General features: G+C 48.0%; 1 protein-coding gene across 1 annotated transcript in view; it reads left to right on the top strand.

Annotated features, from left to right (window-relative positions):
• NPAS2 (neuronal PAS domain protein 2) overlaps positions 1–25849 on the top strand; it is a 145362-nt gene that overhangs the window by 117290 nt on the left and 2223 nt on the right. The window contains exons 12-20 of the mRNA XM_077749382.1: positions 3667–3751; positions 6549–6690; positions 7213–7322; positions 9518–9607; positions 13134–13280; positions 19130–19327; positions 21373–21563; positions 21848–21940; positions 24471–24651. Coding sequence (XP_077605508.1) covers positions 3667–3751; positions 6549–6690; positions 7213–7322; positions 9518–9607; positions 13134–13280; positions 19130–19327; positions 21373–21563; positions 21848–21940; positions 24471–24651 — 1237 coding nt within the window. The remainder of the gene's footprint in view (positions 1–3666; positions 3752–6548; positions 6691–7212; positions 7323–9517; positions 9608–13133; positions 13281–19129; positions 19328–21372; positions 21564–21847; positions 21941–24470; positions 24652–25849) is intronic.

Here is a 25849-nt window from a genome sequence, read left to right as displayed (position 1 = left end):
CTGACAGCCAGCTCAGAGCCTGGAGCATATTTCAGATTCTGAGTCTCCCTCTCTCTCTGACCCTCCCCTGCTCACGCTGTCTCTCTCTCTCTCTCTCTCTCTCTCTCTCTCTCTCTCAGAAATAAATAAAACATTTTTAAAAATTAAAAAAAAAAAAGAGTCGGCTCAAGTTCCATCAGGATCCTCTGTTAGAATCTAAGGCTGATTTTTTAAAATATTTATTTATTTATTGGGAGAGTGCAAGCAGGGAAGGGGCAGAGAGAGGGGTACAGAGGATTGAAAACGGGCTCTGGGCTGGCAGGCTGACAACAGCGAGCCCGATGCGGGGCTTGAGACATGACTTGAGCCAAAAAGAGCTGAGCCACCCGGGTGCCCCTAAGGCTAATATTTATAACTTTAACCCTTTGCTCCTCCAAGTGCGGTCCTCGAACAGCAGCAAGGACATCACGAGGAGTTGGCTACCCTGTAGACTCTCAGGCATCCCCAGCCGGCCTGTGGAATCAGAACGTCCATTTTAACAAGATCCCCAAGTAATTCATGGGCATGTGAAAGTTTGAGAGGCAGGGCTACCTCAAGCCTTGGCTGCCTCTGACTCTTCGAGAGCAGCAAGGCCACCCTGGTTGTAGAATTACCTTCATCATCTGAAGGACTTGCCCCAGGGCTCAGGCAAGAATTTCTCACTCTGTCCAGCCCATGCCCTTGCTCAGCTGGGCTTCCTACCTCTTCGGAGATCACATTCTCCAAGGCAGTGGCTCCCTTTTATAGCTTTGGTTTCCTCGTTGTGATATCTGTTAACTGTTTTTGCTAAAGGGGTGCTAAATTCCAGACACCACGGCAATAAACCCTAGATTGTTCCTCTCCCCTAGACCCACAGTCCAGCCTTCTGCCCTGTGCAGTCTAATATTCCAACAGCATCCATTCTGTTCTGGACGACCCCAGAGAAGCCCACCAACAGACTTGACCGCACGGGACTCCACACAGCCCTGCTGCACTGGGGCCTGAGGTGGAAGGCATCTGTGGCCGACTCTCTAATTTAGGACCGTGTAGACTAAGCATGAACTGCTGACTGACAGCCACAGAATCCATCCAGAGGTTCCCGGCTGTCAGTTCTATTTTGGGCCCAGATCCCCTGGTGTCTGGATTCTCTCTTCCATACTCAGCTCCTGCAGCACCAAACACTGCTCCACCTCCAGCAGGAAAACCTGTGCCTCTTTTTAATTAAACTCCAGTTTGGGAATCTGCCCTTATCCGAGGCTCTCTTAAGCATTTGAGCATTTGGGGAAGCATGCAGATTGTTCTTCCATTATTGAAGAATTCATTATCGCTTACCAGTATCTTGAGAGTCACTTAAAATACAACGCACCTGGGGAAATAAACTGTGTTTTGGCACTTTCTGGAAGCTTATGTTTTTAACAGTAACTTCTGGGGGAAAGATCATTTTTGTATTAACGTTTGCTACACGCAGACTCCATTTTCTCCTAACAGTGATGCAGTTTGGTAAAGGGAAGTCCTGTTGCTACCGATTTCTGACCAAAGGCCAGCAGTGGATCTGGCTGCAGACCCACTACTACATCACTTACCACCAGTGGAACTCCAAGCCCGAGTTCATCGTGTGCACACACTCGGTCGTCAGGTGAGGGCTGGGGCTGGGAGGGCGGGCGAGCCCCTCACCGCTCACACGGAGCCCCTGCTGCCTCAGGAGGCTCCAGGTTTCCACCCCTGCTCAGTCCCCCGGGCTGAGGCTTCACACGCTCTTTCAGGACGCCGGGATGTTGCTCAGTGACTTACTGCTTCACTGACCTACTTCCATATTTTCCCCTCATCTCCATCCATCCCCCAGCCTTCCCTTGTCACTGTTTTGGGAAGAAAATTAAAATTTTGCCTCTAAATAACTCACAGACATAGTCCCCTTTATTGTTAATGCGTTAAAAAAAAAACCCTGCTGACAGCTGAACCAGTGCTGGGGATAGAGCCTGGCTGCCGGTGGGAGGGGGTCCCTGGCAGCTCCGGGTGGCCTCAGGGAGCCCCCCCGCCCAGTGTGGATGAGGAGAGCCTCCAGGGCAGCGGCATATCCGACACTTCCTAGATGCAGGCTAGGTAGGGTCATGATTCCCAAAGGTGAAGGAGAAGTGTCACTTGTGGGGTCTACAGAAATTATAAGGACATAAATCCGTTTTAAAGTGGTCTAGAGAAGGGCATTTGAACAGAGCAAAGAAAGAAAGGTTATATATATTGGATGTCTGTATGTACATATACTAGATAGATAGATGATAGATAGATAGATAATACATGGGTAGATATATATCTATGTGTATACACATATATAGATACATACTGCATTTTTATATATGCATAAGAGATAGATGATTGATAGATAATAAGTAGGTAGGTGGGCAGATAGATAAATGGAGAGATACCACGCATACACACATGCACACACACGTGCATATATACAGTCAACAAGTAAATCTCTCTTCTTTTAGGAAGTGAGGAAAGAGGAGAAATGCTGGTCGGTCTTGCCAGTGACCCTGACCATCACACTGCATGCCACTCTTAGGGACTTGATCCTGGCTTCCCAGCCCACCCTGGGGCAGGCACTTCAGCAGCCAGTGGTTTCCCATTACAGGCCAGTCCCATCCACTGCCACCCAGCCTGGGGAGGGTCTTTTTGCCCCCACCATCAGCATCTTGGTCTTCAGACTCTGTCCTTGACCCTCCTCCTCCTCACCATCCTTAACTCTCAGAGAGAGTAGGGAGTGAACTAGTGAGTAAATAAGGTAACAACATTCCAGAAGCCCAAGAGGCACTGTCACTGCCCAAGGCCCCTTGCCCAACCTGCATCTCCATACGTGAAACAGACGGGTTACTTCGGCCATCACCACATTGAATTGATTTGCCTGTGCTATCTTATTTTATTTTACTTTATTTATTTTGTATTAAAGTTTATTTGTTTTGAGAGGGGGAGAGAGAGAGAGAGAGAGAGAGAGAGAGAAAATGAACCAGCAGGGGAGGGACAGAGAGAGGGAGACAGAGGATCCGAAGCAGGCTCTGTACTGACAGCAGCGAACTCAATGCAGGGCTTGAACTCAGGAACCAGGAGATCATGACCTGAGCCAAAGTTTGACACTCAACCAGCTGAGCCACGCAGGCACCCCTTACCCACGCTATTTTAAAAGTGGGTCCACAGACTAATGAATCAGTGCTCTGCGTCTAGATCTAGATTTGTTTGAGAGAAAACTTTCAAAGGTGGTGATTATTTAAAAAGTCACGCGTCCCTTCTCTGTATGCACAGTCCAGACTGAGTAGGTTTTAGGAAAGGCTTTTGATTATTCAAAGGTCAAGGCTTATCCTGTAGATGAAAATATGTTTCTAAAGACAATGATGTTTGGAAGTTTCAAGGCATGGGGAGAAGATAAGTAAAAGAGAAGGGAGTAAAAACATCCTGGAAAGGAAAATATTTTGAATGTTACATTAGAAGTCACTCCGGTGGAATTTTAGGCACAGGATGAAACTCCTTCCTCAAACAAGTGGCAAGACCAGCCTCCTTCGTGGCGACGATTCTGGGGTGGGTGTCATGTAGGGTACCCTGATGTACCTCACAAGCCCTCTGGCTGTTGCCATCTGGAATGTCCCACCTCCTGCTGTGGTCTCTTGGTTTCCTGATCAGTTACGCGGACGTCCGGGTAGAAAGGAGGCAAGAGCTGGCTTTGGAAGACCCACCACCTGAGGCCGTTCACCCTTCAGCACTCAAGGTATGTTGATCCCTGCCAGATGGCTGAAGGCCGAGTTTGCCTCAGAAAGCTCTCCCATGACTTGTTATAATAGAAAGAGTCATCGTTTTATTTGCTATGTTCCTAGTACTATTCAATGCGTTTCTCAGGTATTCACTTGTTTACCGTCACGACGCTCCCGTGAAGCAGGCACTATTATTGTCCTCGTCCTTCAGATGAGGCACAGAAGCACACAACACAGAGAATTTCACTGACATACAAGAGGGCACTGAGGATTAGAATTTGCAGAGCTGTGTAAAAAACAGCCTCTGGGCTCAATGCACGATTTGGTGGCTTTCCCTCCTTGTGAGAGTGGCTATGATAAGTCCACTTTGTATCCCTCCCACAGATAAAAAGCTAGGAGCTTATTCCCTCATCCCAATGAGCCATGGAATAATCTAGCTGCCCCTGTCCTTCCCTCAGCCTAAGTGCTGGGCCCTCCAGGACCTGGGCATCCCAGGAGTGCCTCTCATTTACCCTCCATGTGGTCAGTGGCAAGGTGCACTTTCTACTTCTGCATTTGAAGGTCTTGGTTAACAGCCATGTTGGAACCAGCTGCATGTTAGGGAGCTCTGCTTGTAAGGGGTATTTCCCTTCACAAAGCCTTCCCTCCTTCCCTGCTCCACACTCCGCTTTTAGGCTCCCCACCCCCCAACCTGGCTTTCCTCCTGTGTCAAACAACTAGAGAGGAATGTGCAAGCAGACCAGAGCCCTATTCCTCAAAGGTCATCCTTCGAACAGACACAAAGGTTGGGGAGAAGGGGGAAGAGAGAAGGCAAGGAAGGGAGGGAGCAGTATATTTCATCAAAGCCAAGAAGCTAACCATTGTAAGATCCACCATTATTTATCTCCCGCTAAGAAAGAGAAAATGCCGCCACCAGTCAATCTGTGAAATAAGGATTTCTTTTCATCAGTCGAAAGACACATCCCAATTTCAGAAATGTCAAAATGTGTGTGTCGGGGGGGGTCTCTTAATAATTGTTGAAACGTGGTTCAAGTTCCAGGCTGCCCTGTGACCTAGAATCCAGAGACTTTGGCCAGAAGTTGCCGCGGCAGCAATGGTAGAATGAAAGCATCTCTGGTCCACCAGAGCTGAGTTGGGAGGAAGGAGGAATAACCTTTAAAGACCAGAGAGCAGTCAGTGTCTTCTGCGAGCCTCCCCTGCTGGCACACTACATGGTGATATGTTGTGTGGTGATTCATCACCGGCACACTGATACGACACACCTGTCATTGTTTATGGAAGTGTTTATTATCCTGCTCGGTCATATAATGCATCATGTATCATGTCCAAGAATGGAATTAAGCTGTTCGTAGACAGGTGTTAGACACCCCGTACATCACGGCTCACAAACGGGCATAATATGTATCATCTATTCGGAAATTCGTTATTGAAGTTTCTGATCCTTTGGGACTCCTAGAACCCAGTGGGACTTCTCATAAACTTGCACATATGTATAAACACACCAGATACAATCTCGGGCTGCCCTTCTTCAAGGAAAAGCTCTGGGACAGTGCTTTTCAAACTATCAGTGGTGATGGACTATTTGTTCTTTCAATTTCAAATCTGTCACTGACCGTTGCTTTTGTAAAATGCAAATTCCCCTGCCCAGACGTGATGCGCAGATATGTGAAATGGCTATAAAAGTCTTTCCGTGCTTCCTCTCACTTCCTGTACTTATTCCTCTGCTGACCAGGAGCACATGATTTGCAAACAACCCTGGACCAGGGGCCTCACTCTAAGGGGTGCCTCTGGGGAGACTCTGTGACTAAGGAGCAGAGTCCCAAAGCTGACATTTTAGCACAGCAGATCCAGGCACATCCTGTGACTCTGTTTTGCACAATGGACTGTAGGCCACTATCAGTCATTTCAGCCCTATTTGGGGCACATACACAGAATCTACCCTCACTGGAGCCATGACTAAAAAGACAGAAGAGCCACGCAGGCTCACACCCAGAGATTTAAGACCCAAGACCGCGGGACATGGAATGGCCTTGCAAAAAGCCTAGTGGATGCCAGGAATGTCACCATCCTCCTATGGCTGGGTGGGAGCATGGCTCAGGGAGCAAGCATTATGTTTCTTTCTCAGCTTAAAAATTCTCCTACCCCCTGTTTTCTCACGCTTCTGACATGAATCCATGCAGGATGGAGAGAAGGCTCCTCAGGGTTGGAAGGTCACAGGTGCTTTCTCATCACATCATACTTGCAGCAGAGGCATCCCGGTATCCAGGATCTGTTAGGATCCAGGAGCCAAAGGAGAGGAGACCATTGGCCCTTCGCCTGTTCTTCAATCCGGGGCCCTGAGGCTACCGAGGAGAAGCAGCCGGGAGACCGTGTGGGACGTGCCCTGAAGGCTCCAAAGGCATTTGTTTCACTGGAGTGTTAACAATCCAGTACCACCACCAACCTGTTTCTAGAACCTGCCTCTCCCCCCACCCCACTTCTGGGAGTGCCAAGATTCTAGGCAGTGAGGTGACAATTTTAAAGGAAAAAAATAAAGTGCAACATCAGTTATGAAAATCCAAAAAATCAAAATCTAAGGTGAGCAAGTATAAGAGATACTGCTTATATAGAGCCACAAGCCTCTCAAAGATGTCTGGATACATATATGTACAAATATTCCACCTGGATGTGTCTGGAGTGATCTCCAAATGGTTCTGGTCTTTCTCCCTTTACCCTCCAAAATTTTCCACATAGTTAGTGGAAAGCTAAAGTCACATAATTCATTCCTGTCACCTCGATGCTGAAATGTGGACTCTGTGTGTGTGTGTGTTTCAGGACAAGGGCTCCAGCCTGGACCTTCAGCAGCACTTTAACGCACTTGACGCAGGCACCTTGGGCCTTAACACCAGTCATTCACCATCAGTATCCTCCAGAAGCTCCCACAAATCCTCGCACACAGCCATGTCAGAACCCGCCTGTGAGTGCCGCCACAGATGGTGAGGGGGTGGGTGCCCGTGTGGGGCCAGGGTGGTGGGAGTATAGAGTCCCACAAAGGGTCACAGGCATGAGCAGAATCAGGGCAGACTATGCCTGTGAAGTGGAAGCCGCCTTCCGGTTCACACGGTCTCCTGCTTCCTTTCCCTCTGGCTTCCTGCCCTCCACCTCTCCACCCTCTGTAGCAGACACAGGGCAGGTGACATGCAGACCAGATAGCCTGGCCGGGTTTTCGTGGCCCTTGTAAGAGGTAGGATCAGACAGGTGGTTGAACCATGTGGTGGGCATGAAGCTTGGGGGTGGTTTGCTCCCAGGTGGGGTCGGAGGCTGGCAGAACGTCTGTGGCTCTTAAAACAGCTTCCATTCGTGTTGCACTTTTTTTTTTTAACCAGATATTCCAACGAAGCCCTTGTTTCATGCATACCATAGTCATTGCTCCCCTCTTTTGATAAGAAAGCTGTTAAGCATGCATGAATCAGGAAGGTGATCGGTTGCTTTCTTACAGCCGCCCCAAGCAAGCTGATGGCAGAGGTCAGCACCACGGCTTTGCCAAGATCAGCTGCCCTGCCTCAAGAGCTCCCCGTGCCAGGGCTCAGCCAGGCATCCGCAATGCCGGTATGTATGTGACCTTAACCTCCTTCTCGACCAGAAGCGCCACATTGTGGCAGGGCTAACAAGACCACAGGACAGCATTACTGCATCTTCCCAGAGAACCAGTTGTACTTGGAGATGGAGAGTGTGGCGTGGCACTCAGGGATGGGAAGCTAGGTAACTTAATTGGCAAGTAATCAGAAACATTTTTATTCCAAAATTAACATGGATGTGTGTTCAAAGAATGTAAAATCCAAATGAGTTTTAAAGATTGAGCTGGAAATTTCATACCAGGGGTCACATCCCCAGAGTCTCTGAGGGTACACAGGATCCTTCCATTTGGGGTCCTGTTTCACCCCAGGGACAACGTTCAAGAAGTCTGTGCCAACAAAAATCTACCTCTACATGCATCAGGCAGTGTCCCTGGTATGCACCAGACCTCTCCAGAAAGTCAGGGAATGAGGGGCCTCTTAGAAAGCACGCTGGCTGTATGCAAAATCACTGATACAATACTCCAGGTATCTCCTGCCTCATAAGGGATCACGCCAAACTTAGTGAAGTAAAGCAACAGTCATTTCTCACATTCTCAGGATTCAGAAAGGGCACAGAGGGGCTGACTCCTGTCTGCTTCCTGGTGTCAGAGGCCTCACCGGCTGGGCCTGGGGAATCCACACCCCAGGCGTGTCTGTGCTCATGTTTGGCACCTGGGGTGGGCTGGGCTACCTACCCTGAGACGAGACCATCCATCCTCCACTTGCCTGGGCCCAAAGTTGCCTTGGGCTTCTCCCGGCATGGTAGCTGGGTTCCAGGAAGAAATGTCTGGAGAGGGAGCTTTCCATGAGAGCCAGGCAGAAGCTTATGGCTTTCTAGGACCCAGCCTTGGAAGTCCCCCAGTGCCACCTCTGCCATCCTTCTTGACCAGAGCGGCCACAGCTCACCCACAGAGACGGACAGGGACTCCACCTCAGGATGGGAGAAGTATCCAAGAATGTCAGGGGCTACAACCAGGTAGTTGCCAGATACCTCCTACCCAACCCTCACTGACATTTTGGAGATGGGAGCAGACGTGCCAGCTTCCTGCCTGCGGTCTCCAGGGAAGCGATGCACGCCCCACTTGAAAAGCTTGAGTGATGTGTTTTATTTTCAAATCGAACAAGACAAAGACCACTTTCTTCCTCTCCAGCCACCTTCCAAAAATGCTTGCAAGCCATGAATGCCATTCTTCCAATACTAGGCAGTCCAGTAGAACTACTTTCTGCCACTGATGGAGGCGCGGTTCTGGTTCCTCTCCGCTGTGCAGGGGACGTGATCTGGAGAGACCAAACCAGGCTCCGAGCAGCCCTGTGCCAGGCATTTCACACTCAAAACAAGGTCTCCTGTGGTCACTTCCTCCCAATGTTGTGCTGGGTGTCACTTCTCATTTGGGCTGCTTTTTATGGTCTCTAGGGCCTGAGGGACAGTTTGGGAATAACTTCAGAAGAATCCTTTTACTTTTCTTTTAAAAACTCTCAACAGCCCATGAAGCTCAGGATTTCATTTCTTATTTCTATGCATTGCCTCTCTACTGTCCTCCTGCCCTGCCCTGAATGATCAGGAAATAAGGCCTGTGGCTCAGCTGACTGCCCAGGACTCTCTTGAAAGATTCTAGGCCGAGACTGGTGAAACCGTACCAGTATTCACTGTCTGGATGAATGAATGGATATAGAAACGCATGGCACGTCTGTCCACTGCATTAGTGTTGAGCAGAAAGGATAAGGGCCACACGCAGAGCCAATGCTGGTTATTAGTACAACCCCATTCATATTGCTTGATGACACTGCTAAGAATTTATCAGTTTGGAAGATGAGCAACCAAATCCAGCAAGAATGGATCCTTCTAGAACAGAAGGCAAGGAAGAGGGAGTGAGCAGAGCTGCCAAGCTCCAGCCCGTCACAGTGGCTTTGCAGGACACACCATGGTGGGGAGGCATCCCAGACCCTGAGTGACTCCAGGACCTTGCTCAACAGCACCCTGCACCCTTCCTTCATCAGCCATGTGTCGGCTATGCCTCCATGTCTTGTAAGGGCGGCAGCACAGCCTACCTTCTAGAAGTAAGCTCTTCACTCTAGTGCAGAGGGGCCTCCTCTAGGCCAGAGAACCCAGCCGAGTGAGAGCACCCATGTGCCTCTGTAGTGGCCCGGGAATGCTATTTGTTAACAAGGGGCTCCTCTCTTCCCCAGGCTCCCCTGCCTGCCCCGTCATCCTGTGACCTCACACAGCAACTCCTGCCTCAGACCATTATGCAGAACCCACCTGCCCCCATGACACAGGTGAGTCTGGGGCTCAGGGAAAGGGAAACCTGGTGGTGGCAGGTTCTCCCTAGGACAGAACGCGTGCTTTCCTCTTGAGCATGTGGATGCCATCAGTGCCGATATGTAGGTACCAAACCAAGATCCCAAACCGGGGACTATTTCTCCAGATGTGTGGGTAGGGCACGTCGAGCTATGAACTTTGTCCTCTACCTGTCTTCTCCAGCCATCATCCTTCTCTTAATCTTTGTTCATCTCTCTGCCACTTCACCATGTTCCTCTTACTTTTTATGACCCCAAATTGGTTATGTTATTTTAGGAAGTTTGAATTAGGCCAAATGTCATAGGAAGATTCTGCAAAAATTTAAAAGCTGTGAGTCCAGTACCATAAATATCACATTTGTTGGGTTTTTGTTTTGTTTTGTTTTGTTTTTTTTAAGGACCATGGCTTTGCTGAGTAATTCCTTCTTTGTTTTAGCAACATTCAGTGCATTACTATTTGGGTCAGTCCATGAGTGAGTGTGAGGGGCACAGCCCTAGCTTTTAGCACTCAGCGTTCAAGGGAGACGCAGGCACACCAATAGACCAATCTCCATGGCAGGGTGTGCGTGTTTACAGAACTGGTAAGAAAATACCCTGCAGAGGAGGTGACACCTGAGCTGGGCCCAGCTGGACGTGCTTGAGGCCCGGTGAGAGGCTGAATGAAATAGCGGTCATTCATTGTGCAGCCGCCTAGGGCCACTGAGCTGACAGGCATACACTTCACTGAGGCCAGTCTCCACTTTAAGTTCCTTTATGGGATATCTAGCTTTGTGCCCCTGTCTGGCTACAACGGGGTCCCAGGTCATGATTCATCGACACGTACCCCTGGCTGCACTCTTGCCGAAGTGTGGACTTCTCTCTTAGGGCTAATCCATCACCAGTGACGAAAACTCTTTTACAACATATGTCCCATTAACAGCGGTATCAGATGCTTTCCTGGAATCAAAAAGACACCTGCTAGCACAAGCCCCACGCTAGAGTTAGGCTGGAAGGATGTCAAAGCTACTCATCCAAGGTCAACTAATTAAAATAGTCTATGTTCATCCTCTTTAGGAAAAAGAAAAAAAAAATTTCTCTTCGAATTTCCAAGGCGCATTTGCTACGAAATTAGTAAGTTTTTCAATCCAAAGGCGCATGAAATGAGAGTTCCCATAACTTCTGGGTCTTGCATAGAAAAGGAATTTCTTTGTTTCGTAATGCATAATGATGTGATTAAGGCCTTCTTCACATTAGTGTTTCATGTATTAAACATCATTTTAATTAACAATAAGTTCTTAGTCTATTAGGCACGTTATACTTAATAATAACCACATTCTTTAAGATATTCTTGCATAATGCTGACCTTTCAAGTCAGACAGTTCTTTGCATACCAGCTCCATGTAAAACAATGCATTCTACAATTTTCTCTCTTTCCATTCTCTGATGCTGTCACTCTAGCACCTTATCATGGAAAAGGGGGAGGAAATAAAACCCAAAGTCTGAGAAATGGTTTTCTGGGTAGCTGGTGGTTTTGCTTCATACTTTGTTTCTAAAATGTCTCTAAGTTAGAATAAATGTCTATATCAAAAAGGCCATGATCAAGAATATAACGAGAGACTGATGCCGGGGTATCTTGGAATGCCCTGAGAAAATCAGAATAATACTAGAAGTAACTATCACTTATGAAGCACAGTGCTGGCCCCTCCCCAAATGCCCTCCCCCATCCTGTTTCTTTTGGGAGCCAGCTGGGCAACCCAGAATGTCCTCCCCACTGGACATGCAAGGCGTAGCCCCCAATGTTTCCTGACTTTGTAGAACCCTCCACAGTTTTTATTGTGGTTTTGTGTGTGTGTGTGTGTGTGTGTGTGTGTGTGTGTAATTTGCTACCTGGTAGAGCTCACTTTCTTTCTCAATCAAATTCTCTTTCAAAATCCCAGCTGTGTGTTTTGATGACTTACATTCTGATGAAGATTTTTGTGATACAGTCTGGTTTAGCGCAGGTTTTTTAAAATTCCGGTTTAGCAGAAGAACTTTTTCTGTTAAATGAAGTCTGAAGGCAAAGCCGCTCTGATTGAGGTGGATTTGTGGGGCCAGGGAGGTGTTGCTGGCAACACCGCTCGGCCTCTCCCAGCTCCTAAGACTCAGGATTCACAGTTTGGCCCAGACCACCAGCAAGCCGTGTGATCTCAAGCGAGTCTCTGCGTGACATGGGGGTATGATGTGAAGAATTAGAGTGTCCTGCCTCTGCTGGCCTGCGGCAAATGACTGGCCAGTGTGGGTCTCCACACGTGGCAGCATATATTGGGTTTTAAATTATTTTTCCACTCCAAAAACTGAAGTCAGTTATTCCATCCTTCAGTGTATCCTAGCTATGTTCTAAACTCTCCTGGGCTCCTTGCTTCTCCATGTAAGAGAGGGCAGAGAGCAGAGGTAGTCTCTGGAAGTGTTTGCAAAAGACAATGGGCAAGAATCAGACTAGGGAGAATGTTGGAATAGAGGTTGAGGGCATGGGGGTTAAGTCATTGTTTAAAAAAAAAAAAAGGAGGTGGAAGAGAAGGAAAAGATAAGGAGAGTGGGGGGGGCAGGGGAGGGGAGGAGAGGGGAGGAGGGAAGCCCAGGTCAGCAAACACATGTTCCTCAAGAAACAGGAATTACTGAGTGCTCCAGAGAGCCTAGACCAGGGTGGCCACCCTAGGGAGTGCCAGCCTCACCTGGCAAGAAAACACCTTATGTCAAGGTAGACAGGTAACATGGGGCAGATATCACCTGTAGAATCTTCCTAAAGTCAACCTCCATCCCAGGAAAACAAGAGGTAGAAGGAAGGGGAAACTTGGTGCTCTTGTGCAAAGCAGGTATCAGTGTCGCGCCTATAAGGTCATCCTCTGCCAGTGTTACCCTCAGGAGAAATGTCAGGTGATTGTACTACTCTTTTCCTTAGTTCTTTGCTGCACAGATTTCTAACAAGTGCATTAGCAGCAAAAGAGCCCGGGGGAAGTGAGGGAGTGGTGAAGGCCTCCCCATGGCCCCAGGCTGGTTTCAGCCCAGATATCAAGCTCATTTGTGAATTGTTACAGAAGAGGCCTGCATGCCAGGATCAGATTTAGGATAACGAAAGGACCCCAGATTGCCTGTGAAGCTGTCACATGCTCTGATGCACTGCTTTTGACATCCATCCCCAAAACCATTTGTCCGACTAACCAAATTTGGAATGTCAGCTTGTGAGCACTGCTTACAAAATCGTGTCCCGATTCTGTGGCCCTCCCAGGCTTCAGTGCAATACATTAGACCTACAGATTCTGGTAGGCCTGAGAAAAGCTCATGCGGGGACTCTGGGTCTCCCAGTGCTCATCCAAAGCCCCTGTGCACTGCTAAGCGCCCCAGCGAGCCACTCAGGAGGGATACGAAAAAGGGTGGATAAGGGACCGGAAATGAAAGTGGGCAGGGCTGCTCAGAACAGCAGCAACATCTGTCTGCAAGGCTGAAATAACTCTTTCATCTGGTTTGGTGTGTTGACTCCACCTTCAAGTTCTCAGCACAGTTCAGCATGTTCCAGACCATCAAAGACCAGCTGGAGCAGCGGACACGGATCCTGCAAGCCAACATCCGGTGGCAGCAGGAGGAGCTTCACAAGATCCAGGAGCAGCTCTGCCTGGTCCAGGACTCCAACATCCAGGTGAGACTCCTGCCTGGGCCAAGTGTCCACCTCGGTCTCTGCACTCCCTGCCGCCCTCACATGTTTACCCACAGTTTCAGGGTGGGCAGGACTCCCTCCGAAGTCCCTCTGTCTTGCCCTAATGAGCCCTGCTTCCTAAGCATATTGCAACCTCCACTACCAAGTACGAGGAACGAATCCCACCTCCTCCATTCCCAACTCCAGGCCAGATGTGAATTTCACATGGCACCCTCCCCCTTGGCCCCTTGCTCTGTTGGGCACATAGTGTCTGTATATCACCTGCATTTTCTTTTAAAAATTTTTCTTGAATGTTTTCTGAGAAAGAGAGAGAGTCAGTGTAAGCAAGGGAGGGGCAGAGAGAGAGGGAAACACAGAATCCGAAGCAGGCTCCAGGCTCTGAGCTGTCAGCACAGAGCCCAACGGGGCTCGAACCCACGAACCTTGGGATCATGACCTGAGCCGAAGTTGGATGCCCAACCGACTGAGCCACCCAGGTGCCCCTATCACCTGCATTTTCATTCATGAGTGGTGGTTGTTCGCCCTGCATTGATGCCTGCCTCCCTCCTGTGGGGGTATAAACTCCCAGCACCTGTGTAACTGCCTTCATAGCACCCAGCCGGCTACCCACGGGGTAGATGGTGGCAGCTCTACTATAGTCTCTCATCCAAAGCGGTGATGAAGGGAGATCTGGCAAATGATGACATCTGCACCCTGCCTGGAGAGGGACAGGAGAGGAAGCTGGGGACTAGAGGTCAGCACCGTGGTGTCCCCAGGCCACCCCATTTGTGGCATGCCAATTGTGGCATTCTGCATGTTCTAACAGCAGCAGCTTTCAACCATGACACTGCCCACCCTCCAGATGTCTCTTCTTTTTCTTAAAAAAAATTATTAAATGTTTTATTTATTTCTGAGAGAGAGCGAGTGATGGCACGAGCGGGTCAGAGAGAGGGAGAGGGAGACACAGAATCCGAATCTGTCAGCACAGAGCCCGACGCGGGGCTCGAACCCACGAATGTGAGATCGTGACTTGAGCCGAAGTCAGACGCTTAACCGACTGAGCCACCCAGGCGCCCCCAGATGGCTCTTCTTTAAATCCTTTGGAGAGATTGCTTTTGGAGTGAAAGCTGTATATATTAGATTTCTTCCAAGGATAAATGATTTTTACCAAGTTTTACTGGTATCAATCCGAGACCATGTTTCTTCCCAAGCGCATTCTTTTGACCCAGCCTCTAATTGTGAACTCACCTTGGAGTCTGCCTTGAGAGTTCTAAGCATTTGCACCCCACCCCCACCCTTAGAAGAGGNGCGGCGACCAACAGGCTCTAAGTGGGCGCAGCGACTGAGCCCTGCGCGATGATAGAACGCGTGATGGGGCGGCGATGCTGGGTAGCGGGAGACACCTGCTGCGGGCCTTCCTGCCTCCCGGGGCTCCTCAGAGGCGCTCCTGGCTTGCTTTCCAGAGCCTCAGTGCCCCCGCCCACGCCACCCGCACACACCCTCAGCCCAGGGCCGGCTCCCTTCCCGGAGAACGTAGCCCAGCTGGACGCGCACTTCCTGCCCGGGTGTGTGTGTAGGGGGTGGCGGGGTCCGGGGGCGGAGAGCCCGGCCACGCCCAAAGCCCTGCAGCTGCCCCGCCTCCTCACCACGCCCCAAAACGGCCCGGGAGAAGACCACAGTGTTTACAGGAAAAGAAATGGAGTCATCAAGGTGTCAAAGTCCCTTTTTGCTTATTCCTTCCCAGCTGTATTATTTTCTCACTGATCCAAGGCCCGATTGGCAGAACTTGCCTGACTCCAATTACTTGAATGGAATTTTTACACTAACAGGAAGGGGAAAATTGAGCCAGAAACTGCTAAAAGCAAGGTAGGCGTATGAACATCCTCCTCAGAGCCCGGGCTTTTCTATTTCCTGCCTTTTCCACATTCAGACTGAATTCTAAAATAACAGAAGATACAAGGTTATATCTTTCATTCCTTGTTTTGAAGAAGTCTTATTTTTCTTCCTCGTGACCAATGCGTTTTGTTACGCACCGCCCCCCCCCTCAGAGTATCTCAATGCCAACAGAGCACCTGAGTTTTGTGAGGGTTGACGTGGAAATCAAGCCCTGCAGTGTGTTCCTTCCCCGATTTCATACTTGTGACCTTATCTTTGCAGTGGAATTTTCCAAAGAACATGGAAACCCACAGATAGTCCAACCAGAGAACATTTCCTCAAGCAGCCTGCCTAGTTTTACAAGTGTACAGATTTAAAGAAATACATTCCAAAATGTACAACCAAAATGTGATAGTCCTTAAGAAAAAACAACAAAACAAAACAAAAAACCCTGTGTGGTTCAAGCATAAAAAATAAGCAAGTAAAAATTACTCCACCCCTTCCCTAAAAAGGTAGGAGTGGGGAGGAGAGATTACATAAAAATGGCAAAATGTTGATAATTGTTGAAGCCTAAGCATGATGCACAGGGCTTCGTCATACCTCTATTTTGTGTATTTCTAAGATGTTCTGTAATAATAAGTTTGTAAAAGGAAGCAGATTAGAATAATGAAAAGCCACATGGGAGCATACAATTGGTTTATTCTTAAAATTAGAAGCTTTTTCCCCCCTCTGATAGCTTTTTCTATTTGAATGAACTATTTTTCTCATACTTTCTATAAAGTTGACTCCTGTGCCTTTTAAGAAGTCACCCTCCTATGCCATAAAATTCTACTTAATTGTGGGTAAAACAGAGGCATGGATGTGCACGGCAAATTAGGATTGTGCCCTACGAAATCCTTTACCAGAAAGTGCCTCTGAGCTTTCACTGAGACTATGTATACATGTGGTGCTTCCTGAGTACGATTCAAAACACACACACACACACACACACACACACACACACACACACACTTGGGTTATGAGGGAGAGGTCCTGTAAGGTGTTAGTGTTTGCACCTAGATGGAGTCATGAAGGACGCTACTTGGGGAGAGCTGTTCCAATGAAAGGCTGTGTCACCCCCTGCAGTCCAGAGGATGCCTCTTGCTCTCTTTTTGAGAGTATGCGTGCCCTCTGCTGGCTACTCAAAGAAATGCCAGGAAGGGCATCTGTAGCAATGGCAAATGTGTTCCTTGATAGTTCTTTTCAATTACTCATCTATCATTCCTTCCTTTCTTCCATCCACCCATTCATCCATCTATTCACCCATAATTCTTTCCTTCCTTCCCTCAATCCACCTATGCATCCATCCATCATTCCTTCCTTCCTTCCATCCATCTACCCTCCATATACCCATCAATCCATCCATCCTTCAATCCATCCATCCACCTCCATACACCTATCCATCCATCCATCCATCCATCCATCCATCCATCCATCTCTCTTTCCGTCCAGCAGACACCCATTATGTATCAAGCACTTGGTTACGCATTGTGAAAATTCAGATACACAGGACAGGGTTTCTACCCTCAGAAGGCACATCAGTGGGACAGAGTAGCAGACCCAGCAGTCTCTGATGTAACACAAGCAGAAAAAGTTTGCCCTTCTCTGAGCAAAATCCTCATTTATTTGTTTATTCATTTATTTATTCATTCCATTCATTCATTTCTCAGATAGTTTTTGTGTGCCCAAAGAGGCAAAGGAACAAAAAGTTCCTTTTTTCATTTTAAATATTATTTCTTTCTAACATTGATTGAGGCCTTACTATGTCTCAGCATAAATTTTATTTAATCCTTTATGAGATATATACCGTTAATGTCATTGTTTTATCAATGAAGAAACTAAAGCTTTGGAAAGTCATGAAAACTGCCTAAGGTCATACCAGTAGGGTGTGGTGGGGTTGAAATCTGAACCTAGGTATGTGATTTAAGCTACATTATACTGCCTGTCATAAATAAAGGTTGCATTTTTTTGAAATCTAACCAGAAGATAAATTGTGCTCTACCAGAAAAATGTATGTTATGTAGTTTGAATATTGTGTTTTTGTTAAAGTGATGAAGTGTAGGTCCCCATGTGTGCTATAAATAAGCCATATTATAATAGATAACTGGGAAGCATAAAGTATTAATCCCCAAACTGAATCTGAGATGATGGGTACCCAGAAAATTCTTCTTAACTTCTTAAGTGACAGCTCTCATTCCAAACCTCTTTGGTGGGGTGGAGGTGTGAGTGGAAAGCAGGGAGATCAGGTGGGGGTGGTGGAAAGGGCACCAGATGGGAACCTGGTCCAGCTCAGCTCAGCCACCCACCCACCTCAGGGCTCTGGGAGGCAGCTCAACCCTGCCCAGGAGGTGTAAATTTGAACTAATCTCTAAGTGTTCCTGCTAGTGTCTACTAGGCGTGGTTCCACCTCAGCCTTTCCATAATCACTGTCACCCAGCAAATGTTGGCATGTCGGTTCTGTACCAAGTTAGAGGTTGTACTGAACTGAGTACAGGAATAGAGGGCCAAAAACCTAGATGCTAGAAGAAAGAGGGACTTGCTCCTGAAGAACTCAAAGCTATAGGCCTTAAAGGGAGGAAAGCACTGCTTGTCAAGAATCCAGCATATTTGGGGGCTCAGTCAGTTAAGTATCTAACTCTTGATTTTGGCTTAGGTCATGATCTCACAGTTCGTAGGTTCGAGCCCCACATCTGGTTCTGTGCTGACAGTGCCGAGCCTGCTTGGGATTCTGTCTCCTTCTCTCTCTTCCCCTCCTCTGCTCACCAATAAACATTTAGGAAGGAAGGAAGGAAGGAAGGAAGGAAGGAAGGAAGGAAGGAAGGAAGGAAGGAAGGAAGGAAGGAAGGAAGGAAGGATCGATCCAATATATTCAATAGTATCAGTTTTCAATGCCCACAAGGACCTTTGATTAAAAGAGCTTTTTACAGATCTTAGGTTTAAATTATTAAAAGTATTAAAGTTGTTTTTTTAAACCTTTAGAGTCAATTTACAGATTATATATTATTTACAAATCTACATATTTGGTCTAAAAATAGCAATGCTTTTACTTGTTTGTCCATCTAGTTTATAAACATAACAAATTATAAATAATCAACATTCTCTACCAAAGCTATTAATCTACAAGTTCAACACGTTTAAATCTTCCAAACATGTCATGTGCTGAACAAGGCAGACTTGTCAACTTAGAAGTAAAATCTTTCTAAGCTCTTACGCAATTCTTCTAAATCAAACACAGCATAAATGAAGTAGGTCGAGGTTCTCATAAACAAACGTTCTACAAACTTATCAAATTCTCTTAAACCTTTCAAATTAAAACTACCAGGCCAATGAATCACATTTGCTTCCCTGGGAATGCAGAGTCACTTAGCTAACGGGGGCTGATTTGCCGTCTCAGCTGGGAGCTGTAGGATCCCCAACCGCAATGTGGGTACACACCCGGGCCAGTGGTCGGAGACGTAAGGCCTGGCGCAGAGCCTGGTCCTACTGCCAGGATGGTGCAGCCGATGGCCCAGGTTAACCTAACCTCTGCCACCATTCATCCCATTCACAAGATATTTCTCTCTGCTCATGAGAAACTGATAAGCCGAGCAGTCTTTATGCAAGTACATCAAGTTATTTATAGACCACCTGGGGCTGAGTGTCTTTTACACTGATAGAACTCTATCACTAGACTGTAGCCTTCTATAAGGCAGGGTCAGTGTCCCTCCAACCCACTGCTCCATATCCAGGACCCTTTGCTTGTGGCATCACAGCACCCCACGTCCCCATGTTGAGTGAATGAATCCTTCCCAAGCAGGTCAGAGAGAGCAAGAAGGCCAACCTCTTACTTGCATAGGGAATACAAAGAAGGTGCAGACACCTTGGTGTGTGGAGGCAGACCCCTGACAGTGGAGGTACATGTGATCCCAACCTTAAAGGCACTCCTGTTCTGCTTCCAGATGTTTCTGCAGCAGCCAGCTGTATCCCTGAGCTTCAGCAGTGCATCACGGCCCGAGACTCAGCAGCAACTCCAGCAGAGGTCAGCCCCGGGCTCCCAGCCCCAGCTTGGGGCCAGCCCTCAACTCCCAGGGCAGATTGCCTCTGCCCAGGTGGCGAACCAGCACCTGCTCAGAGAATCAAGTGTGATATCAACGCAGGTAAACATGCTCGTTTTCACACTCAGTCCTTGCCTCCGAAGCTGACCAGGGCATGCTTGATTCCTGCAGTCCCCGTGAACTGGAAACCTACTGAGCCTTTCCTCTGTGACTGGGGCTAGAGTATAGTGTGAGGGTCAGGGGATGTTTCTTTTCCTCATTCTAGGTCACTCTGAAGCCCCAAGTTGTACCAGTTTCCTTCTGTGTTTTATTAATATATTAAAATGCCCCAAAGGCATCCCACAGCTAAAGCATTCAGCACTGATCCTGACCTGGGTTGGAGGTAGATATGGATACCCAGACACTCACACTGACAGCCATCTGTCTCCGTGTGTGTGTCCTCAGCCCTCATCATCTACTCTCGGTTATAGCCATTATGAGTGTGAGAACACAGGTTACCCACTTCTGTTCATTGTCCCTCTCCCCTGGTCCACCATGCTCCCCCTCAGTCCTCCAGATTTCCCACCAAGCCCTTCCGTCATAGCCATTACCACCTACTACAAGCCGCCAGTGACCTTGCAGTCTGACAGTCAGCCAGCAATAAATGGCACTTGAATTGAATGGAATTAAGAAAACCTAAGCCTCTGCTTCTGGAAGATCAAAGACTGGAAGGCAAGATACAGCCTCTCCTCAAGCCTCATATTGGCATCCGTAATCATGGGTTCAGTAAACATCTGCTGAGCCCCTCTTATTCACCATCTCCCAGGGGAACAGAGATGAGTAAGCCTTGTCTTGACTCCAAGAAGCTTCTAGTCCTGTGGGGCCTCTGGGGATATAAATAGATAATGTACAGTAAAATGTGGAAAAGTACACATGTAATAGTTCGGCCCACCTTTACCCAGATTTAAGGGTTTTCCTTTAAGATGCATCCTTTTGGTTTTAAAGGTCAACAGAAAAATTAATGAGAATAGCCAAGAAGAATTTGGAAAAGAAAAACTGAGGAAGGGCCTATGCTATCTAGTATTGAAAGATTTCAAAGATACCTCAAGAGTTAAAACACTGTGGGGCCATCATATGAATGGACAGTCAGTTGAACACTGGAAAACCCAAAAAGCAAAAAAGCAAATCCATGCCCATTCCGTCATTCATTTAAGATTTCACTCAACAAGTACTTATGAAGTGCTCACTGTGTGCTAGGCACTAAGTTCTAAGCACTGAGGGACAGCAGTGAACAAAAGAGAAAAGAAAAAAAAGCATCTCTGATGCAAGTCAGAGGAGAGATGCAAACAAGTAAAGATCACAGCATGTCACATGGTTATGCAAGAACACAGGTGAAGGTTGGGGGAGGGTAAGAACACAGGTGAAGGTTGGGGGTAGGCAAAAACACAGGTGAAGTTTGGGGAGCGGGCTGGAGTTTTCAATAGGTAGCCTTTTCCTAGAGAAGATAATATGTGATCAGAGAGACCTGAGGGAATGAGAGAATGAACCATACCAGTACTAGGGGGATAAACATTCTGCATGGGGGAATCAGCCAGTGCAAAGGCTCTGAGGCCTGATGAGTTGGAGAGAAACAGTAAGGAGGTCCACATGTCTGGAGTAGAATTTGTGAAGCAGAAGATAGTTCAATGCACATTTTCCTTACTTGCTGAGAGCCCAACACTGTTGTAGGCCCAAGGGATTCAAAGAATCCTTGAGGTGCTTATAAGCCAATGGGGAAGACAGTCCCAGCAGCAGAATAGTTCAAAAACTACTGGGCCCTAGAGGTGCCTGAGGGGTTCAGTTGGTTAAGCATCCAGCTCTTGATTTCAATTCAGGTTATGATCTCATAGTTTGTGGGTTTGACCCCCTCATAGGCTTCATGCTGACAACACAGAGCCTGCTTGGGATTCTCTCTCTCCCTCTCTCTCTCTGCCACTCTCCGGCTTATTCCCGTGTGTGCTCTCACTCTCTCAAAATGAATAAACTTAAACAAATAAAACCACAACAAAGTAAACTAGTGGGTCATAAGTTAGAAGAAGGGCCAGGGTGGGTTCTGGGAAGGGTTCCTGAAGAGATGACGCCTGAGTTGAGTCTAAGTCTTACCTCTCTCATTAACGTGATCACCCCAGGGTCCACGGCCAATGAGGAGCTCACAGATGATGCAGGGAAGCAGCCACTCAGTGAGCAGCTTGACACCGCAGTTCAGCAGCACCACGGCTGTGCTCCCGCCAGCTCTGAGCCTGACCACGCTTGCTTCTGCCTCCCAGGATGGCAGCCAGTGCCAGCCCAGCCCAGACTTCAGCCACGATCGGCAGCTCAGGTACCGAGACTGCCCTCGGTTAATAGACAGCTCAGGTGCAGCTTTACAGTAATCATTCCAGCCTCCCTTCTGCCACCTCCCGGTCCCAGCTAACAAAGTGGCAATAGAGGACTGGGGTCTCCGATGGCTGTGCTCATCTTCCTTTGAGAGCAGAGCAGGCATGGTGGGCATCAGGGGCGACCAGAGAGGGCCCAGCCAGGCTGGGCAGGAGCTGCTGTCGGCCAGCAGGTCTACAGTTTGGGTGCTGATTCAAGTTTCCGATTTATTTCCTCCTCTGCTCCAAGGCTATTGCTGAGCCAGCCCATCCAGCCCATGATGCCTGGGTCCTGTGATGCGAGGCAGCCCTCAGAGGTCAGCAGGACTGGACGGCAAGTCAAGTAGGTGGCCCTGGGTGGAGGGAGGAGGCAGAGAACTGCACTGAGTGGTCTCAGGCTGGCAGGGCTATCATCGGCCTGGACCAGCAGCGCTCCTGTGCATCTCACATGAAAGGCAAGGTCAAAGTGTGCCCACACCCTCTGCAAGGACGCCTCCTTAGCTCTTCTTCCATTTCCCATTGAAGATCACACTGTGTGGCAGCATTCCATTCTTAGAGCAGGACCTGAATGAAACAATTAATTATATCCCTTGTCTGTCATCATCTTCAGGCATCTTTACGGGTCCTTCGCCCTTGATAACGTCCCAGGTAAATGTAGCCTGATCCTCTTCCCCAGGGCCCTCCCATGGCTCCATCTGATCAGCAGATGCTGGCACATTCCACAGGCATACTTGGACACTTGGAGCTCGCCAGCTCGGTGGTTCTGGTGGTGAGCCAGGGGACTGTGAAACCCTGCAGATGTGGGCCCTCCTTCCTTCCCAGACACGCAAACTTCTGTGTCTCCTTTCCGCAGACTCTTCACCGCTTGTAGCCCCCACGTCCAGAAGCAGCTTCGCTCCACTGTTGCATTAACTACTGGGGATAGAGGTCACTGGAGACATAGGAATGGATGCTTGAAAAGCTACCGGAAAACAGTTCCTAGCTCTTGACATGAGGCAGAACTATCTCACAGATGTCTTTTTTGCATAACACTGGTTGAGTGTGTTTCTGAAGCTCACTGGGATGGGGCTAGCTAATTAGGCCTGGCCATCCTTAGAGCCGTCCCCTGAGACCAGCTCCCAGGCGCCCTTCCTCCCATGTCCTCCTTCAGCCAGTGATATAATAGTAAGAGTGGATGGCTTCTGAACATTTCTGAGCGGCAGAGGCTGGTACCTGTATCGTTTCATTTTATCCCGATAAAACCCCCGTGATGGAGAGAGATGGGGAATGCACACTTCAGGAGGCCGCCTTTCAATTCTCTGATGGTGCTCTCGATTAGACAAAACAAAGACTCTCGTTACCTCACTTTCCAGAGATGCTTAAAATGCAGTGAACTAGGCAGAAATGGGTGTTCCTTCCTCTGGAGTGCAAACTGCCATTTGCAGTCAACCCAATAATTGCCACCCTCCCCATAACCTCTACTGTCTCTTCCAGACATGACCTAATGCTCCACCTTGTTACAAATGATGTCACAGAGAGAAATCACATTTCCAGACTATATAATGCAAAATGGACTTCTCTGTGGTGTCTTTAAATACCTCTTCCTGGTCCGTGCTCTGGAGCTTTCCTAAATGGCCTTCTTGTCTCCCTTGTTCATGGACCATTATCATCAACCCCTTTTCTTTTTTTAAGTTTTTAAATCACGGTAGAATATACATATAACATAAAATTCACCATCTTAACTATCTTTAAGTGGACACTTCAGCGGCACTCACCATCACTACCGTCCATCTCCAGAACTTCTTCATCTTCTCAAATTAAAACTCCAAACCCCATTACACACTAGGTCCCCACTCTCTCTACCCGCCGTCCCCACGGGTCTACTTTCTGTCTCTTATGAATCTGACTCTTCTAGGAATCTCATCTAAGTGGAGTCATGCAGTATTTGTCCTTTTGCTTACTTCCTTTAGTATTACGTCACGTGCTCTGGAACGTGTGAGAATTTACTTCCTTTTTGAAGCTGAACAATATTCCATTATATGTGTATACTGTGTTTTGCTTATCCATTCACCCATCAATGGCCACTGGGCTTGCTTGTGGAACTCTGGCTATTGTGAATATTGTTGCTACAAATATTGTTGCTATCGGGTGTACAAATATCTTCCCGAGTCCCTGCATTCCTCTTCTCTTGGGTACATACCCAGAAGTGACATTGCTGGATTGTGGCGTAATTCTAAGCTTACTTCTCTGAGGAACTGCCATCCTGTCTTCCGGAGTGGCTGCACCATTTTACATGTCTATCAGCGCACATAGCTTCCAATTTCTCCACGTCCTCATCATCACTTATAATTTTGGTGGGGTTTTTTCCATAATAGCCATTGTGATGGCTGTGAGGTGGTCTCTCATTTCAATTTTGATTTGTACTTCCCTAATGACTAAGGATGTTAAGCATCTCTTTTTGCGATTGGTCATCCTTTTGGTATCTTTTTTTTAGAGCAATGTTGTCCGAACCCTTTGCCTATTTTTTTAGCCAGGCTGTTTTGTCGTTATTGAGTTATAGGATTTTTTTTTAGTAGCCTGGGCATTAATCCCTTATTAGATATATGATTCACAAATATTTTTCACCGGTGGCCTTCTCAATCCATGGATAGTGTCCTTTAAGGCACCAAAGTTTTCAGTTCTGATGAAGTCCAGTCTATCAGTGTGTGCCTATGTCTATCAGTCTGTGTCTGTGTCTATCAGTGTGTGTCTATGTCTATCAGTGTGTGTCTGTGTCTATCAGTGTGTGTCTATGTCTATCAGTGTGTCCTTTTGTTGTTGCCTGTGCTGTTGGCGTCACATCAACGCCTCTTTCTCAAAAGTCTGTTTTCTCCTTCCCACCTGTGACCCAGCAGGTATCCGCAGAGCCAGGCCGTGTTTCAAAATGCAGACATGCACACCACCAGCAGCAGCTCCTCGCCCCCCATCCTGCTGATGGGACAGGCGGTGCCTCAGCCCAGCTTCCCCACCGCCGCCTCCAGGCAGTCGCCCCTGCAGCCCGCACAGGCCCCGCAGCAGGCACAGCACTTCCTGCAGGTGGGCGCCACATGAATGCGTGAGGGCACAGGCCCCAGCTCCACTGCTCAGGTCCAGCAGGCTTTTCCTCCCTTGCTGTCAAGGTGGTCTAGTCCTCATTTACAAAATACATCCCGCATAGATTTGCATTTGAATCTTTATAGTCTATGAAGTTTATAATACTAAAAGTTTGTAAGCCTGTGCATATTTAGTATGAGAAATTTAGACTCAGCCATTATGCCTCCTAGGGTATGTGCTTAAAAGGTGCATCATCAAAAAGGAATTTTTATTATAGTGTCCATGTATTTTAGAGCAAAAATCAGACCCTGACTATTGCTTGTCAGACTTGTTAGTGTGTTTATACACAAAGTCTGATACAAATATAAAATTAAACCATGTTTAAAGATTCATCAAGCTTGCTGGATAAATACAAGATGAAGCATGAAGTCAGGGCTTTCCAGGGAAATGTGGGGTACATTTCCATGTGGTCACTACTTACTTCAAGCACGTGCCAAATCCACTGGAGCCCTAGAGCCAGTAATTGGGGTTCAGATGGAACAGAAGTGTCTGCTTGGGCTCTGGCCTTCCCTCCAACATAAGGCCAGAGCGCGTTCCTGCCCCAGCCCTGACCCTGACCTGTGCACATCCTCCCTGGCCTCCAGCCCCCACCACAGGGCAGGGCATCTCTTTCCCTTCACCCCCTCTCCACCCTGCTCAGGCACCTTCAAAGCCACAGGTGGGTATGGTGACTGAGACGTTGAAAAGTCAGTGGGATAAAGATGAAAGGAGTCGCCCTTGAAGGTCTTGAATGCAATTTAATTCCAAAGGTGCTAAACCATCTGTGATATACCTTTCAAAGTCCCCTAACCCCAAGCATGGTGGGAGGCAACTGAAGACTTCAGCATTGCATGTCTTATCATTTTGCAGGACACAAGCGATTTTTGGACAGGCTCAGGTGAAGTGAGAAGGCAGGGATGGTCTGGGCAGAGTTAGCGGCCTCTGTGTCTTTCTTCAGCCCTGGCAACGGACATGTTCACAGGCACCTGTACCTCCAGGATGTGGGGCTAAGAATGCACAACCAAATGCTAAGAGCGTTTGGGCCTTCTCGCTGCCCTCAGGGGCCTCATGGTGCACTGTGGGAAGACGGGATGTCACAGAGAGATGTCAGGCCCTGGGTTAGTGCCAGGGAAGAGCACTGTGGCTGGAGGCCTTCGTGGAG

This window comes from Crocuta crocuta, unplaced genomic scaffold, assembly GCF_008692635.1.
Source record: "Crocuta crocuta isolate KB4526 unplaced genomic scaffold, BGI_CrCroc_1.0 scaffold118, whole genome shotgun sequence".
Classification (NCBI taxonomy): Eukaryota; Metazoa; Chordata; class Mammalia; order Carnivora; family Hyaenidae; genus Crocuta; species Crocuta crocuta.
The sequence above is the reverse complement of the archived record's forward strand: the minus strand, read 5'-3'. Positions and strand labels throughout refer to the sequence as shown.